This window comes from Pongo pygmaeus, chromosome 20 (assembly GCF_028885625.2).
Source record: "Pongo pygmaeus isolate AG05252 chromosome 20, NHGRI_mPonPyg2-v2.0_pri, whole genome shotgun sequence".
Lineage (NCBI taxonomy): Eukaryota > Metazoa > Chordata > Mammalia > Primates > Hominidae > Pongo > Pongo pygmaeus.
Genome location: NC_072393.2, coordinates 40420230 through 40437157, shown reverse-complemented (window position 1 = coordinate 40437157; position 16928 = coordinate 40420230). Strand labels below are relative to the sequence as shown.

Below are 16928 nucleotides of genomic sequence, written 5' to 3'. Positions count from 1 at the left end.
CACACAGACAGAACAGGGGAAAAAACCAAATGCACATTTATTAAGCTCAAGACATGGACACTGAGGGGCCAGGGGGACGGATCTTCGGGGATGAGACAAGGAGGTGCAGGGGGGCCGTACACGGGGATGCTGGGGGGGCTGGGCCAGGATGGACTCCCGGATCCCAGGAGCTGGAGGCCTGAGGCCCCGGGTCTGGGGTGCAGACGGGCTCTTTGGGGGATCGTCATTGCCAAGGCCTGGGGAGGGACAGCAGGGTGCAGCGGCTCCAGCCTTGGGGTGGGTGGGGCGGCTCATTCCGGGGAGCGCTCCCGGCGCGCGGCTGGGTCCCCACCGCCTCCACCCGGTCCTCAGGCTCCCGCGCTCAGGCAGGGTCGGCAGCGGAGTTTCCTCGGGCAGGTGTTACACGCCGCCGCCACCAGGGGCTGAGGAGAGAGGGGGTGCGTGAGCCACCAGAGGTGGAAACTGCCTCCTTCCCCACAGCTCGTTGGCTCTCCATTCCCCGGCACCATGGAAGCCAGACCCCAGGGACCGTCACCCCAGAGCTAACACTGAGGAGCTGTCTTGCCTCCCACACTCGATGTCTGGTTCCCTTGGGGACACCTCGTGGTGTCATGGAGAGAAACACCTGCCACGGGGCTGGCGACCCCAGACCCAACCTGGGCTTTTGGAGCTGTCCTCCTGCCAGAAAGGGAGTCCCCATCTCCCTTCCCATCTGCAATCTCCTCCTACACCCTCACTCCTTTCCTACACTCCCTGTCCTGAACATTTGGGTACAACGGGAATTCCCCCATTCCCCATCCGCTGCAGACCATCATTCACCTAGGATAGACCGGAAACCTGTGCAAAGCCTTCAGCTGTGCCCCAGGTGACAAGGCCAACCCCCATGCTGCCCCACGCATCCATAAGTGCCCTGTTCATGTTTTAAAACTCATTAAATAAACATGAAACAGGCCGAGCGCGGTGGCTCATGCCGGTAATCCAAGCACTTTGGGAGGCCGAGGAGGGGGGATCGCTTGAGGTCAGGAGTTTGAGACCAGCCTGGCCAAAATGGTGAACCGTCATCTCTGCTAAAAATATAAAAATTAGCCGGGTGTGGTGGTGTGTGCCTGTAGTCCCAGCTACTTGGGAGGCCGAGGCAGAAGAAGCGCTTGAACCCGGGACGCAGAGGTTGCAGTGTTGTAGTAAGCTGAGATCGTGCCACTGCACTCCAGCCTGGGCAACAGAGGACAGAGCAAGACTCTGTCTCAACAAAAAAAAAAAAAAAAAAAAAGGAACATGAAACAAATTCCACAACAAATACTCCTCAACCATTGAATAACCCGTGTCCCCCTCCCGCTTTTTTTTTTTTTTTTTTAAGTTATAAGAACTTTATAAGAGACACAGAAATTCCCATTTCTGGTTTTTTACAAGTCTCCAGAAAGGCTGCATTTCCACTAAAAACAGGTCAAGATATTTTTACATAATTAAAATTAACAGCCCCAAAGGAGTCAGAATCTTTCATCCACATGCTTGCCCTGCATCCCTCTCGCTCTCCCTTTACACTTTCCATGCTTACACCCATTCTCCCTCCTCCACCCTCCACGCCCTCCTCCTCCCATCCTCCCCCCCTTCCTTCCTGGGCTTCTCCTTCCCACATTCTCCCCAACACCTCCGTCCTCTCCACTCTATCCCCTCCTGTGCTTCCCAGCTTTCTTCTCCATCCTCACATTCCCTGCATCCCATATGTTCTTTTCCAATGTGAATTCTAAAATCTGCATTCTATTCATCTCTCTTTTTGTTATTTTGATGCAACTATTCAGAAACCTTCCCTCCCTCCCTCTGTCCCGCTTCCTCGGCTATTTCATCCTGGATCTGCCCGGCTGAACGATCAAGTCTGGAAAGTCTCTCCCCATCTTCCTTAGTGCTCCCTCTCTCTCCCTCCTGATTGACAGAGCTCCTCCCACATGGGGCCCTTCTCTTCACAGGCCTGTGGCTTCCTCTCCTGGCAAATCAGCTTGTCCTGGCTTTTATAGGCTTGAGCATTTGTTTCTGGGAATCTCTGTGGATTCTGGGACGTGTCACATCCCACAGCCTCCCCACGGTTTAGCATCATGTTTCTTTTCCCTCCCTCCCTCCCTCCCTTCCTTCCTTTCTTCCTTCCTTTTTTTTTTGACAGTCTCACTTTGTCACCCAGGCTGGAGTGGAGTGGCACAAACTCAGCTCATTGCAACCTCCGCCTCCCAGGTTCAGGTGATTCTCTTGCCTCAGCATCCTGAGTAGCTGGGATTACAGGTGGACACCACCATGCCCGGCTAATTTTTGCATTTTTAGCAGAGACAGTGTTTCAGCATGTTGGCCAGGCTGGTCTCGATCTCCTGACCTCAGGTGATCCGCCCGCCTCAGCCTCCCAAAGCGCTGGAATTACAGGCGTGAGCCACCGCTCCCGGCCAGGTTTAGCATCTTTCATCTGCAGGCGCCACCCGCCCCCCCCCTCCGCCCCTGCATCCAGTCCATCCATGCAACTTCCCTTCTGAGGGTTGCCTTCCGTGCCCCACCTAAAACTCTCCCAGAACCACACGGTTTCTCACCCTCACCTGAAGACGGAAGCTCGGACTTACAGGATTTGCAGGTTGGGCTGTGGAGGCAGAGATGAGAGAGAAAAGTAGAAAGAGGTTCAATAACCATAGGCTTTGGGGAAATCACATGGCAGGCCCAGCGGATCCTGCCCATCTGCTAGGGAGGCACCCCGAGGCCCCCTCCCGCTCTTTGCCCACTGCTGCCAGACCTCTCAGACCTGGAGTCCGCCTTTCTGCACTTCACCTTCTTGCCTGTTGGGAGAGAGAGACAGAGCAAGAAGACAGGACATAGGGTGTAGGATATGGATGAAAACCAGCAGAGGATGCGCAGGCCGAGGCAGCCCAGGAATGGGTCGCACTTACTGATGACGATGAGGATACCCAGCAGGAACAAGATGGTTGCCAGAGTCATGCCCACAGTCTGCACCGTGTTGTAGTCTGGGGAAGATAACGGGGGACATCGAGGCAGGGACAGCACCTCGGCTCCACCTGGAGCCCAGTCCCGGCTCTGCATGGCCCAGCCAGGGGCCCAGAATTGCCCAGGGAGGCTGTGGGCCGGTTGGACACTCCTTCAGGGGGTTGATGTGAGGATGTAGGGTGTGGGCTTGGGCACCGTTAGCTCCCCTTGCCCTGTGTACCCTCTACTTTCCTCCCCTGCCTTCTCCTGCTGTGCTTTCCACCCTGGATATATACATAATACTCTCCCTCTACCACCTCCTCCCCGGCACTGGTTCTCTCCACCATTGTCGCCCATCTGGCCTCTGCAGCAGCCTTCTCTAGGGTCTTGCTGGCCTGCCTGCACTCCCACCTCTGATAGCCACAAGGACCCATCAACATTTGAGTCAGATCTGGGTTCTCCTCCGCTCAGAGCCCTCCTCATGCCCATTGCCCTCAAGGTAGAAACCACAGTCCTCACGACGGTCCTCAAAGTCCCATATGATCCAGTTCCTTTCCTTCTTGGACCTCACCCCACCTCACTCTCCCCATCAATCCTACTCCAGCAACAGTGGCCTCCCCACTGTTCCTGGGGCATATCCAGCATGATCCTATCCGAAGGCCTTTGCACTGGCTGTTCCTGCAGCCTGAAAGCTCTTCCCCCAAATATCCACATGGCTCCTTCCCTCACCATTGTCTGGGCTTTATTTGATTGTGAGCAAAACCTCTGGCTGTCCTATTCAGAATTTTCCATCCTCTCCTCCACACTTTCCAATCGCATTCCCTTCTTTATTTTACTTCATAGGAATTATTCTTGCCTAATATTCTTGCCTAATAATATTCTTGTCTTTTTTTTTAAGAGATGTAGTGTCACTCTGTCACCCAGGCTGGGGTGCAGTGGTGCAATCATGGCTCACTGCAGCCTCCACCTCTTGGGCTCCAAGAGACTGTCTCTGCTCAGCCTCCCAAGTAGCTGAGACTACAGGCACACACCATCATGCCCAGCTAATTTTTAAATTTTTTATGTAGAGCTGGGCACAGTGGCTCATGCCTGTAATCTCAGCACTTTGGGAGGCCAAGGCAGGCAGATCACTTCAGGTCAGGAGTCCAAGACCAGCCTGGCCAACATGGTGAAATCCTGTCTCTTCTAAAAATATGAAAATAGCCAGGTGTGGTGGTGTGGGCCTGTAGTCCCAGCTACTTGGGAGGCTGAGGCAGGAGAATCACTTGAACCTGGGAGGCGGGGGTTGCAGTGAGCCAAGATTGTGCTACTGCACTCCAGCCTGAGTCACAGAGTCGGACTTTGTCAAAAAAAAAAAAAAAAAATCACAATCATAGTTCATTGCAGCTTCAAACTCCTGGACTTGAGCGATCCTCCTGCCTCGGCCTCCCAAAGCACTAGGATTACAGTTATGAGCCACCGTACCTGGCCAATAATATTCTTGTCTAATATATAATTTTCATATTTTGTTTTCTTGAGTATCTGTATCTTTCCCAGTGAGTGGAAGGTCCAGGAGGAGGGCCGGAATTCTTGCATTCTTGAATTCTTGTCTGTGTGGTTCACTGCAGTGTCTCCAGCTGCTTGGAGCGTTGCCAGACATAGAGCCTGTGCCCGCTAAGTATTTGTTGAGATATGAATTTATGGAGCACTCACTCTGTACCAGTAGTGGTCCAGGCTTCTACCCTCAAGGAGTTGACTCTCGTATTGTGATAAAGCATTAAAGAAACAACCCCACCCAAAAACAAGTCATGCAACCCCAGCTGGGTATGGTGTGGCTCTTCTTTGCCAGGGAGTCAGGAGGGCCTATCCTAGCAGAGTAGTCTATGTTTGATCTGAGGCCTGAATAAGGGGGAGCCTTAGCCAGCCATGTACAAAGCTAGAGGAGAAGCATTCCTGCAGAATCATGGCACATGCAAAGGTCCTGAGATGGGAGAGGAATTGACACCTAGGGGAAAAGTATGAATGAGCAAAGGGGTGGGGTGGGGGCAACAGGAGGGTGTTCAGAGGGGGAAATTGGAGCCAGATCTACCAGGCCTGGGCTTCAGTGCCATGGAGGAGATTTAATGGCACCAGCCAGGTATCTTTCCCACAGTCCTCGTAGGTGGGAACTATTACTATCCCTTGTTTACAGAAGGGCCCAGAGAGGCAAAGTCGCTTGCCCAAGGCCATACAGCTAGTGAGTGGATAAGGCAGGATTCAAATCCAGGCAGTCTGGGCTCAGAGTCATTGCTTCTAAGGTTTTCCTTCATCTGCTTCTCTGACGACACCAAGGCACCAGCCCAGATCCTGGTGAGACCTGAAGGGGGCTCAGAGAGAGTGTGAGGCATCCCCACTCCCCCATCTGGTTCTGCCCTCCATGAACCCAGCTGATGTGAGCCACACCCATATATATGGTCCCATGGCCAGTGGCCCAGCACGTATCGTGTGGCCATAGCTGAAGCCATGTCTGGAGGGATCTGTGAGCACCTGCAGCTACTCCCCAGTCCAGCCCTATCCCCAAATCCAACACTCACCATAGTAAAATGGGTCAGGTTCCTCAGGAGCTGAGGGAAAGAAGCAAAGAAAAAGAGAAAGAAAAAAAAAAACTTAACAGTGTATTTCTTAATATTTTTTAGGATCCAGATGGAGCCACTGGCCCAATCATTTCTTTGTGGAAGTCAGATAGAGACCCCTTGGTTTGGATGATGTGGCCTCATGGCAAGCCGCAAGGCTGGAAGAGCATAGCTCAAGCTGGATTCCAGCCCCTACTCACTCCGTCAGTCAGCACCATCCTCTATGCAGTGTACAATCTACCCAAACTACATGGCAGTCCTGGTTCTGGACCCCTATGGAGGTCTGATGCAAGCTAGGGACTCATTCCCCGAAAAACACAGACGCACTCCCACTTGCCCATGATGTCATGAGGTTAAAACAGACCTCACTTCCACTGGTGGACCAATGAATGTCTCAGCTTCCCCTGAACACTCCCTAAAACTTCTCAGTCACCTGAGGGCTCTGACAGGCACCTGCTGCTACTGCTGACATCCACTCACTCCTGACACTCCATCCAGTACAGGGAAGCTGTGCTGATTCATACCCCACATTACTTATTTATTTTTCTTTCCTTCCTCCCTCCCTCCTTCCCTTCCTCCCTCCCTCCTCCTTCTTTCTTTTTCTTTCTTTCTTTCTTTCTTTCCTTCCTTTCTTCTTTCTTTCCTTCTTTTTCTTCTTTCTTTCTTTTTTTGAGACAGGGTCTTGCTCTGTCGCCCAGGCTGGAATGCAGTGGCGCCATCTCAGCTAACTACAACCTCCACCTCCCAGGCTCAAGCAATTCTGCCTCAGCCTCCCAAGGACCGGGACTATAGGTGTGCACTACCACTGCTGGCTAATTTTTGTATTTTTATTAGAGACAGGATTTCACCATGTTGGCTGGGCTGGTCTCAAACTCCTGACCTCCGATGATCTGCCCGCCTCAGCCTCCCATAGTGCTGGGATTACAGACGTGAGCCACCGTGCCCAGCCCATTATTACTTATTTCTGAGACATCATCAAGTTTAAGATTCAAAATTGAGTTTGTAATAGTTTTCCCTGTGTGTGTGTGTATGTGTAAATATGTTTGGAACTCTACCGCGTGAAATGTCCCCATCCATTAGAAGACACATAATGATTTCAGAAATGTTCACATGTGGATAAAATGTGTGTCTCTGGATTCACTTTTCTCCACTTCCCACCTTCCTGGCCCTAATCATGTTCCCCTGCAGGAGAGCTCAGAACATCCTTCCCATTCAACAAGTTCATCCTGATGGTTCTCGAATGCCTCTGACAGTTCTTATTATATTTGGCCTTCCCTAGAGCAGAATTTGGCAGCAGACTGTCTGCCACATGGGGAGAGGGTGAGGGGTGCCAGGGTGATGCCTGATGTCATTGGTGTTCTCCTTCCCCCTTCCAGGCTCAGGGATGGATGGCTCCCTGGAGGTTGGGTAGGGCCATATGACTAATTCTGGCCAAGGAACTGCGAGTAGAAGTGCATTGTCACTTCCAGGCTGGGGTGTTTAAACATTCAGGAACATTCAGGCCTCCAGGCCAAAGCTCTGTTTCACTTCTAGCCTGGTGGCCTGAATGTTCACGATGGTGACTGCTCTAGTTTTCTTTGGTGACTGGTCAACCTGTGATGGACATATATGTGAACCTGGTTGTCATAAACCCCTGAGACTTTCGGTACTATTTGTTACCACAGCATACTCTAGCTGAAACTGATTGATAGAGGTGGCCCCAAAGCAACACCTGTTTGTTACCACAGCATGCTCTAGCCGAAACTGACTGATAGAGGTGGCCCCAAAGCAAGACCACGATTCACACAATGTGTAAGTTTACCCTTCCCAGGTCTCTGTCCAGGCTTCAAAGACGATGTCTTAGGTTGGTGCTGAGGTATCTTTAACACCTTCCAACCCTTGTTAATTTCCCCCTTTACCTAAGAGAAAACAGGCCTTGGGCTCCAAGTCTTCAGCAGGCAATAAAATCTAGGCAGAATTTTGTGGCATTATTTGGTTTTCTCCTTTATTTATTGATGTAACTAGCAGTGGGTAGCCCTGACTCCATTCCAGCCTCCCTGCTAAGCATCTGACCGATATCAGCGCATTTACTCTTAATCTTCATAGCAACTCTTTCATATGGGTGCTATCTTCATCCCCATTTCCTGGAAGGGGGACACCAGACCCAGAAAAGTGAAATCACCTGCTTCAGATTGCTCTTATGCTGCCTTCAATTTAAGGCAAAAAGAAGATGAATTTTCCAGCTGGGCGCAGTGGTTCATGCCTGTAATCCCAGCACTTTGGGAATACAAGGTGGGCGGATCACGAGGTCAGGAGTTTGAGACCAGCCTGGCCAATATGGTGAAACCCCGTCTGTACTAACAATACAAAAATTAGCTGGGTGTGGTGGTGTGCCCCTGCCAGTCCCAGCTACTTGGGAGGCTGAGGCAGAAGAATTGCTTGAACCCAGGAGGCAGAGGTTGCAGTGAGCCAAGATCGTGCCACTGCACTCCAGCCTGGACGACAGAGCGAGACTCTGTCTCAAAAAAAAAAAAAAAAAAAAAAAGAAGATTAATTTTCCAGTTGTGATGGTGCTATAAAATAAAGCTCGTTGTTTTTAAAAAGCTAATCCTGGGTTGGGCATGGTGGCCCACACCTGTCATCCTAAGCACTTTGGGAGGCCAAGGTGGGTGAATTGCTTGAGCCCAGGAGTTTGAGACCAGCCTGGGAAACATAGCAAAACCCGTCTCTACAAAAAATACAAAAATTAGCTGGGTGTAGCAGGAGTGCCTTGTAGTCGCAGCTACTTGGGAGGCTGAGGCGGGAGGATAGATTGAGCCCAGGACATTGAGGCTGCAGTGAGCTGTGATCGCGCCATTGCACTCCAGCCTGGGCGACAGAGTGAGACCTTGTCTCAAAAAATAAAAATAAAAAAGCTAATCCTTTGAAGGAAAAAAATTAAATAAATAGCAGTGTGAGGAATATTTGAATAAAGCAAAAATTGTGACGGTAGTACTCAAAAGCACCAAGATGGTGAAACACTGCTTCAGGGTCCCTTGTGCTCTGTGTAAGTTTCCCCACCAGAGAGTAAATTTGTTTGACTCATCACTGCTGTTCATCCTGACATTTATGAAAGGCTCTTCAAGTTTTCGGGATGAATGAATGAAGGAATGATTATGAGTTGGTCCTAGGCTGCAGGAGGCTGTAAAAGGTGGATTGTCTCACTTGTCTGTTTTCCACACACCCGCCCTTCCCCAAAGTTATCGGGAGCCCACTGGGTGAGCACCTGTCCCAGAATCTGGTGTTCCATGTGGAAGATCCTCCTCTGGTCCCTGCTGCCCCAGCAACCTGGGCCCTCAGGCGTGGCTGGGCTAAGGGTGGGGCCAGGAGTCAGGCAAAGGAATGTGCACTACTCCTGGCCAGCTGCCAAGGAGATATCAGGAAGGAGGTGGTTGCTATGGCAACTGGGGCATCTTGCCAGGTGAAGAGAGGTGATAGGTCCTGGCACCCCAGGCTGGGTGGGGTCCCCTGTGAGGTCCTGTGTGAGATACAGGTTTCAATCTTGACCCTCTTCCCTCCTTTTGCACCTCCTGCTGTTGCCCCTGCAGGACTGGCTTCTGGCCAAGCTAAGGGTCCATTTCAGGGATAGGGACCCAGACCCAGCTGTGCTCATGCATCCCTCTTCTGTTCACTCCTAATTCTCCCTCCTGTTCTCTGGCAGGGTGGAGGGAGACAATCTCCCCTCTTCCCCCGTCGCTCCCCAACAGTTCATTAATTAGTTTCCTTAAGCAGCTTGCAATGCACAACATGCTTTTTCTCCCCCGGGGTTTCCCGAGACCTGCGGTCTCCTGTCATGCTGTGACTGGGAAAGGGGGAGGCAGAGGAGGTTGGGTTAAGGAGTCTGTCCTCCCACCTCTGCCCGTCTGCTGCCATCGATCTTGCTAACCACCACCTCTGCAAAAAGAAGCCCTGGGCTCCCGCCAGGCCTGCTGCCTCAGCCCTGCCCCCCTCCCTAGGGTAGCTTCCAGCCTCTGCAGCCCCCCCCACCCCCCGCCCTGCTTGGGATTCTGCAGATATGGCTCAGTGCAGCAGCCCCCGCCTGCTGGGAAGCGCAGAAGGGAGGGAGCCATCCAAGTGGAATTCGGGTTCCCTTCACTGCCAGGGGCTTCTCAGCACCCCTGGTCCATCCCCTGCCCTCAGTGCTGGAGACCCTTGCTGGGCACCGGCTCCCTCTTGAAGCAGTCTGTGCCTTGCTCGTCTGCAGAAGCAGGATTAGCAGTGGGGGCTATTAGGGGGCGACGGTGGAAGTGGGTGTTTAAGTGGGTGCATAACTGGGTTAATGGGTGTGGAATGGAAATCAGTCTGCGGCTTGATGGGGGCAGTAGGGACAGCTAGGTGTATACCCAAGTGCACCTCTGGGATTGGAAAACACCCCTGCTGTGGGCTGGAAGGAGGGTCCCATCGCCCCATTCCCACCCATGGGGGCTCACTGCAGTGGTTTGGGCCCCACCCCACATGGCTCCCTTCTTCTCTTTCTGCTCCCCTCTCTCCCCATGGGTCCGTCTCTCTCCCTCCGTCTCTCTGCTTCTCTCTCCATAGCGGTCTCAATCCCGCTATCTCCCAGGCTCTCATTTTTTCTCTCTCTCTCTGCATCTCTGTCTACTGCTCTCGGCCTCTCCCCTCCACTGGGAATCTCTCTGAGTTCATCTATTTGTCTTCCTGGGTCTTTGTATCTGTGACTCTGGATATCCTGCCTCTCTTGGTCTCTGTCTCTTCCAGGTTCTCCCTGTCTGTCTCTTGCTATATCCCTTCTCTCTGTCTCTTCCTTCAGCTCTCACTCCTTTCCTCTGAACCTGGCTGTCAAGGGTTTCAGGAAACAGACACCCTAGGAGACAGCACTGGAAAGAAGAGGGACATGAACCTCCTCCCCTTTCCTTGCCCACCCCAGGGACCCTGAAATCTTCCAGAACGTCTCTGGTCGCAGACCCACCCGCTCCCACCCTGCAAGCTCATCTCTTCCCTGTCTGCTACCACCACGGTGCGGGACCAGCCACCCCGTTGCCATAGCGACCTGTCCGAGCATCCCTTCTCCCGGGACTGCCACTCTCCAACCGCAGGTCTGGCACAGGACGCCCTCCGGGGAGGGGGTGTCCCAGAGACCCCGAGGGGCGATCAGGGGGTGCATTACAGGGGCCTCCGCCCACAGGAGGAGCGGACCTCCCTCCCCCCACTTCCCTGCCTTACCATTGCTTGAATCTCCCGACACCCTCTCTCCTAGGCTCTCAGATCCCGGAGCCCCCCTGCAACCCCCTCCCCAGACGACGCTCACCCTTTGTGGGGGTCTGGGTCGGGGTCGCCATGCTGGGCCGGAGCAGGGGGCTGCTGGATGCTTTGGCGGCGAAGGCGCGCTGCAGCAGCTGGAAGCAGGACGGACCGATGTCGGGGGGAGCTGGGGGGAGCCCTGGCGTGGGGGGGCCTGCAGCCAATGGGGGCCCGGGGAGCCCGCCCCCGTGCAGGCCACCCCCGCCCCCGCCCCCGCCCACCACCGTCGTCCCCGCCCCTTCCTCTAGGGTGGGGCGCCCCCTGCTGGGGTCCAGGGGCGCTGGGCTTTCGCGCTGAGGGACCGAGACCGACAAAGTGCAGTCGAGAGGAACGCACGTTTTATTGGAATTCTGGGCGGCAGGGGGAGTCTGCGGGGGCAGGGCTGGGGAAGGGGCGACGGAGGGGGCGGTGGGTGCGCAGGTGGAGCGTGGGAGACGTCAGGTGCCAGGGGAGTCCTGTGAGGGTGAAAAGGGTGAGAGGCGAGGGGGGACGTCCAGCCCCACCCCTCGCCGCCCTTCAACCCTGGCACTTGGCCCCCTCCCTCTCCCGCCTTTCCTTCCTCCCTCCTTCCCTCCCACCGCCGTGTCAGAGCTGCAGCACCTGGCCGGATTGCATCGCGCCAGGTGTTTCTACCGCCTGCGGGTGGACAGACCTGGGGGGAACACGGAGATCGGGGGTCATTCATGAGAGGCATCCCCAGCTCCTGGGCAGGTGGGGCCCGCGGCGGGGCAACTCCCCACCCTCCGCTTTCAGATCCAGCCCCTCCCTCTACGCAGCCAGGGAGGGCCAGGAAAAGGGTTCCTTGGAACCAGCCCTCTCCCCAAAATACCCGCAGTCTCCCCAGACTCACGGCGGATGGAGCTGCGGAAAGTTCCCTCCTCTTCATCGGGTTCCCCAGTCCTGGGAAGACAGAGGCAGAGGGATTTCGGGATGGAAAGGGGGAGAGGCTGCCCTTCTAGGAACCCCCCAGTACAAGCCTCCTTTCCCAGATTGGTGTAACTAGGCCCAGATATGGACGAAGAGCGGGCTCGGGGTCCGCTAGAAATGAGGAGCACCCAGGAGCAGCTTAAGTGCTGACAGGGGGCTTCTAAGCTGGTTAACGGTGAGTACCTCCTCGGATTTGGGGGCAGGGATGTGAAGTTGGTAGGGGAGGGATAGTCGTGGGGACTTGGCAGACTGCCATGAGATGGCCTGGGTTGGAAACCCAGAATTCCCCATATTCCACTTGAGTGATCTTGAACAAAGTGACTTTACCTCCCTGTGCCTCAGTTTCCTCATCTGTCAAATGGGGTTAATAACAGCACCTCCCTCCCAGAGGAAGTGAAACCGTATGTGACACGTGGTACACACCCAATAAATATTAGCTACTACTTATGATAATATCTATAATTGTTCTAACATATTCATACATTGTCCATGCTTTAACATTTTATTCAAAGAGGAATCAAAGAGCTAGGAACAGGACTCTAAGCTAAACTGGGCCGCGTGTGAGATGATCTCATTTCACCGCCGTTTCTTCTTTCCTGCATTTTGTGTTATCACGCTTTGTGATTTTTCTATCTGTGGGGCTGTTGGAACCCACGGCCACCGCCTCCACTAGGCTGGGAGCTCGGCCAGGAAGGGCGGGAGGTTTTTTCCTCGCTTGGTCCCAGGGCCAGGCTTGGGCCATGGCACATAGTAGGTGCTTAATACATAGTCGCTGATGGGGATCGGGCTGCGGGTCAGGGGTACTCCCCGCCTCACCCGCGGCCCCCTCTAGAGCAGGAGCGGGCGAAGGAGGGCGTGGATGGGCGTCTTACCTCTGCTGCTGGTTGAACTTGCACCGGCATCTTCTGCCTGTGGGCGTGGAGAGGTAGGAGAGGCTGAGGCTCCCTCCCGGCGGGCGCCAAGCGGCGCTGTCGCTCCAGCTCGCCCGCGCGGGGGGCGGGGCTTGGGGGACGGGGCGGGGCTAGAGGCGAGACCGGGGGCCGGGGAGCCAAGGCAGGGTAGGCGGGGCAAGGCCTGGGAGGGGTTGGGGCGGGAGGGGCGGGGCCAGGGAGAGGCGGGGTAGAGGGCGGGGGCTAGGGGCACTCACTCAGCACGATGAGGATGCCCAGGATGAAGAGGATCCCGGCGATGACGAGGCCTCCTATCTGCAGGGACTGGTAGTCTGTGAGCAGCAGAGCAGGGAAGGTGAGGGCAGGGAGGAGAGGAGGGAGAATAGGAGAGGGGTAAATTGGGGAGGAGGGAACAGGGAGAAAGGACCAGCAGGCAGAAGGGGGGAAATAAGATAATTAAGGGGGAGCAGATATGGAAGGAGGAAAGTGGGGGACCAGGGAGAGGAGAGGGGTGTATAGGAAAGGGAGGGAGGGGGCAGGGAGGAGGAGGACAGCGGGGAGAGAAGATGGGAAGAAGCAGAGGATGGGCCACGAGAGGCTGAGACAGACCCAGGCAAGAGAAAGAGAACCAGAGAGGTATCACACAGACAGCGACACAGATAGACACAGACAGGAGAAGATGCAGACAGGTGGAATCAGAGAGGAAGGACAAAATAGAGGGAAGGAGAATGACAGATATCAATACTGGGACTCTGGGGGAGGGCGAGGGGGAATCAAACGACCAGCAAAGCCAGGCTCTCCCCCAAGACTCAAAATTAGACCCCCCGCTCACCATAAGTGAACGGGTCGTGTTCCTTTGGACTTTCTGGAAAGAGAGAGAAATCAGGGGTTGAATGCTTCCTGGGGTCCTGGCAGAGAGGGGCATAAGGAGACCACTGGGGGCTCTGCCGTGCTGGGCTGAGAGTCTGAGGGTGTCTAGGCAGGCTGCCCACCCTCTCTGGGTCCCAGCTGCCTCCTTTGCACTGTCCCAGAAGGGGCAGGCGGCACCTAACTGCCCCAGCTCCCTGACTCACGGCAGGCTGTCTGTGACCCAGTTATCCCACCAGGAATTCAGCCCCATCCCACCCCATCTTTGCCTGATCTGGGGCTTCCTCTCCCCTCCCCCAAATACCAGCCTGTGACTGGACCCCATGTGGCGACCCCCAAACTTCTTGGTACCCCAGCTGACTCAGTCTAGGTTGGGGTCTCCAACTTGGTTCTTCGGTCCCCGCCGCCATCCCTGGGGCTGAGGTGGGTAGCGGGCAGCCTCCCCTGCACTCACCTGCCTTGGCCATGGTGAGGAGACCCACACAGAAAACCAAGATGTGGCCAAGAGATGCCATTGTCCTGGGGGGGACACCACGGATTAGGCAGTGTGTGCCCTTGCTCTCCCACACAGGGCTTGAACCCAAGGGATTAAGTCAGAGACAGTCTGGGGACCGAATCACAGAAGCGTTCGTCCTCTAGCTTGGTGGCTCCAAGCTAGAGAAACGGGTATCCCCAGCTTCGTGGGGACACAGTGTCACCAAAACAACCTCCACGATGGGGTCACACAACAACACAACGTAGCAGGGACAGGGGTGAGACACACAGTCCCTGGGGGCCTCCCTTAGGCCTCCACCTCCCGCAGCAGGCCCCCGATTCCCAGACCTACCCTGGCAGGGCAGAGGAGGCGCTGCCTCACACAAACACGGAGCAGGAGACAGCAGGGCACGCCCAAGTCCCACCTGCCTACATGCCCGGCCTCACTGTGCCCCGCAAAATCCCAGCTCCCTGCCCTCTCCGCCCGCCCGCTCCCGGCCTGACCCGGGGTATAAATATCTCCCACTTCACCCTGGAGGAATTCTGCTCGCTCAGGCCACCATGGCAACAGCCTGCCTTCCCCCACTCAGGGGGTCACGCACAGCCCTGCCGGGGTGAGGCCCAGCTGCCACATCGCCACAGGCTGCCCCTGTGGGAAAGTCCACCCCATCTCCTCCCTGGGCAGCAACAAGAAAAGAAAAAGACAGCCCCTCTGCCCGCCTCTGGGTGACATCTTTCACAATCGGATGTCAGGCAAGTGACATGAGGCCCAGCCCAGTGGGCCTGAGAGATAGAAAACACATGCTGGGGCAGGGATACACACACACACACACACACACACACACACACACACACACACACACACAGTGGGGCCGGAATGGACATGGACAACAACCTCTCCCCAAACTTCTGGTTGGAGCAGGACGTGGGGTGTAAACACCGTCAGGCATCCAGTACTCCTCCTCTGGGCCTCCGGTGCCCCCACGCAGTGACGCAACCAGCCCTACACACGTGTGTGTCCAAACTCCACACCCTGCCAGGGTGCACACGCACCAGCAGGGCAGGGAGGAGTCGCCCACATCCCACCCTGCAGAACCCACTGCCTCAACCACACTCCCTCCCTCTTGGGTTGGCCTGCCTGGGAAGCCTCGGGCTGGCCACTCCTGCTCCCAAAATAGGCGGCCCAGCCAGACCAGGGGTGAGGCCTGGAGGGAAGGAGTGGGGGACGCTCACCCCAATCGGGCTGTCCCCTGCTGAAAGAAGGCCCCCAAACGTCCTGCTGTGCCCTGGGGGCTGAGCACTTTGGACCCCCTGGCCCAGAGCTGGACGCGCCGCCCCCAGCAAGCTCCCCTCCCAGCCCCACCCTACCCATGCCCTCCCCAACCAGCAGCTGTAACTGGAGCTGGGGCTGGAGGGGGGCCAGGGGGCGGCCCCCAGCCCAGACTGCCCTGGCCTGCTAGGTTAACTCTCTCAGTTCAGAGAGAGCAGCAGCAGGCAGCCAGCAGGCAGGCTGGAGAGGCCAGGAGGATTGTGGAGGACAGGGTTGTGAACACACACACACACAAACACACATGCCTCCAAGAGCTTCTGGGCTGAGGCGGCTGCCTCCCGGGAATTGGGTCCAGCCAGGGCCTAAGGTCACCCAGCCCGACTGCCCAGGATCCCACTGATCCCCGATCCCAGTGCTCCGTGAGGTCCTTAACAGGGCTGTTTTAGAGGACGGGAGGGAGGTGCGTGTGCACTATCTGCTGCGGTGAGATCCCCAGAAATGCAGCACACACACACACACACACACACACACACACACACAGAATCCCAAAGACCCAGATATACAGGTACAAAACCAGACAAAACCATGTATGTATGTACATCCATAGAAGCAGACACACACAGAATGACACATTGATAGAGAAACCCAAAGACCTGGACACACAGTCAGCACCTCTTATGCCAGTCACAAAATACCAAAACAAGCACATTTATGTCTACACAGACCCACACACGCTCATGTAGATGGATGGCCACACAGAGATACAGTCAAAGACATAGCCACACCACCATCTACACTCACAAACTGGCCACAAAAATGCATGTTTCTGTGAAGACCCATGTTTCTGTGAAGACCCACCCACAAATGGCCATACAGAAACACACAAGTATGTGCACACCTCACATAAATGCATTCAAAGATGCATGGCCAAACATGGCCAGGTACGGTGGCTCACACCTGTACTCCCAGCACTTTGGGAGGCCAAGGCAGGAGGATCACTTGAGGCCAGGAGTTCAACACCAGCCTGGCCAACCTGACGAAACCTCGTCTCTACTAAAAAAATATACAAAAATTAGCTGGGTGTGGTGGCATGTGCCTGTAATCATGGCTACTCTAGAGGCTGAGGCAGGAGAGTCACTTGAGCCCGGGAGGCAGAGGTTGCAGTGAGCTGAGATCATGCCACTGCACTCTAGCCTGGGCAACAGAGCGAGACTGTCTCAAAAACAAAAACAAAACAAAAAAAAACCAAAGGTACAGACATGCAGCCAGCACTCCTACACGGTCCCAAAGATAGGAAGGCCAACAAGCTTGTGTACACACAGACAGATTTCCATGGGCACATATACACAAGCAGAAACACCATCAAGGACAACCCGCCACTCTCACACATACCCACAAAAGCAGAAACACACACACTGGTTCACACCCTATGCTTGAGCAAACAGGCACATGGTTGGCCATGGTGACAGACGCGTAGGCTGACACACTTGCATGTTCACACATTCCAAAACCACAGATATGTATTTAACCCCACGCTTTCCTTCCCCTGAGCTCTTGTCGGGGACAACACACCTGGTGTCCCCATGGGCAGGCCAGGTTTACAGGTCCTGGTGACAGGAAAACCTGGAATCAGGCCCAGGCACTGTACTCCTGGTTGTGTGAACTTGAGCAGCTCTG

The 16928-nt window shown here is 55.0% G+C and overlaps 2 protein-coding genes across 6 annotated transcripts; both read right to left on the bottom strand.

Annotated features, from left to right (window-relative positions):
- Positions 1-14: 14 nt before the first annotated feature.
- FXYD7 (FXYD domain containing ion transport regulator 7) lies at positions 15-10912 on the bottom strand. 2 transcript variants are annotated; one of them, XM_054464737.2, is made up of 6 exons: positions 10831-10912; positions 5505-5534; positions 2919-2993; positions 2765-2807; positions 2574-2614; positions 15-422 (listed from the first exon to the last, which is right to left on the bottom strand). In XM_054464737.2, exons 1-6 carry the CDS (start codon positions 10859-10861, stop codon positions 400-402), a joined length of 243 nt encoding a protein of 80 aa, XP_054320712.1. In that variant the 5' UTR covers positions 10862-10912; the 3' UTR covers positions 15-399. The 2 variants fall into 2 exon arrangements, with proteins under 2 accessions (XP_054320712.1, XP_063513614.1); XM_063657544.1 differs by having other exon boundaries at positions 2774-2807.
- FXYD1 (FXYD domain containing ion transport regulator 1) lies at positions 10900-15326 on the bottom strand. Of its 4 annotated transcripts, none has more exons than XM_054464735.1 (9): positions 15215-15326; positions 13962-14026; positions 13473-13505; positions 12898-12972; positions 12623-12659; positions 11674-11723; positions 11424-11475; positions 11160-11278; positions 10900-10918 (listed from the first exon to the last, which is right to left on the bottom strand). In XM_054464735.1, exons 2-7 carry the CDS (start codon positions 14020-14022, stop codon positions 11453-11455), a joined length of 279 nt encoding a protein of 92 aa, XP_054320710.1. In that variant the 5' UTR covers positions 14023-14026; positions 15215-15326; the 3' UTR covers positions 10900-10918; positions 11160-11278; positions 11424-11452. The 4 variants fall into 4 exon arrangements, with proteins under 4 accessions (XP_054320710.1, XP_054320711.1, XP_054320709.1 ...); XM_054464736.1 differs by having other exon boundaries at positions 13962-14111; positions 15215-15295; XM_054464734.1 differs by lacking the exon at positions 15215-15326 and adding an exon at positions 14877-14999.
- Between the last annotated feature and the right edge of the window lie 1602 nt (positions 15327-16928).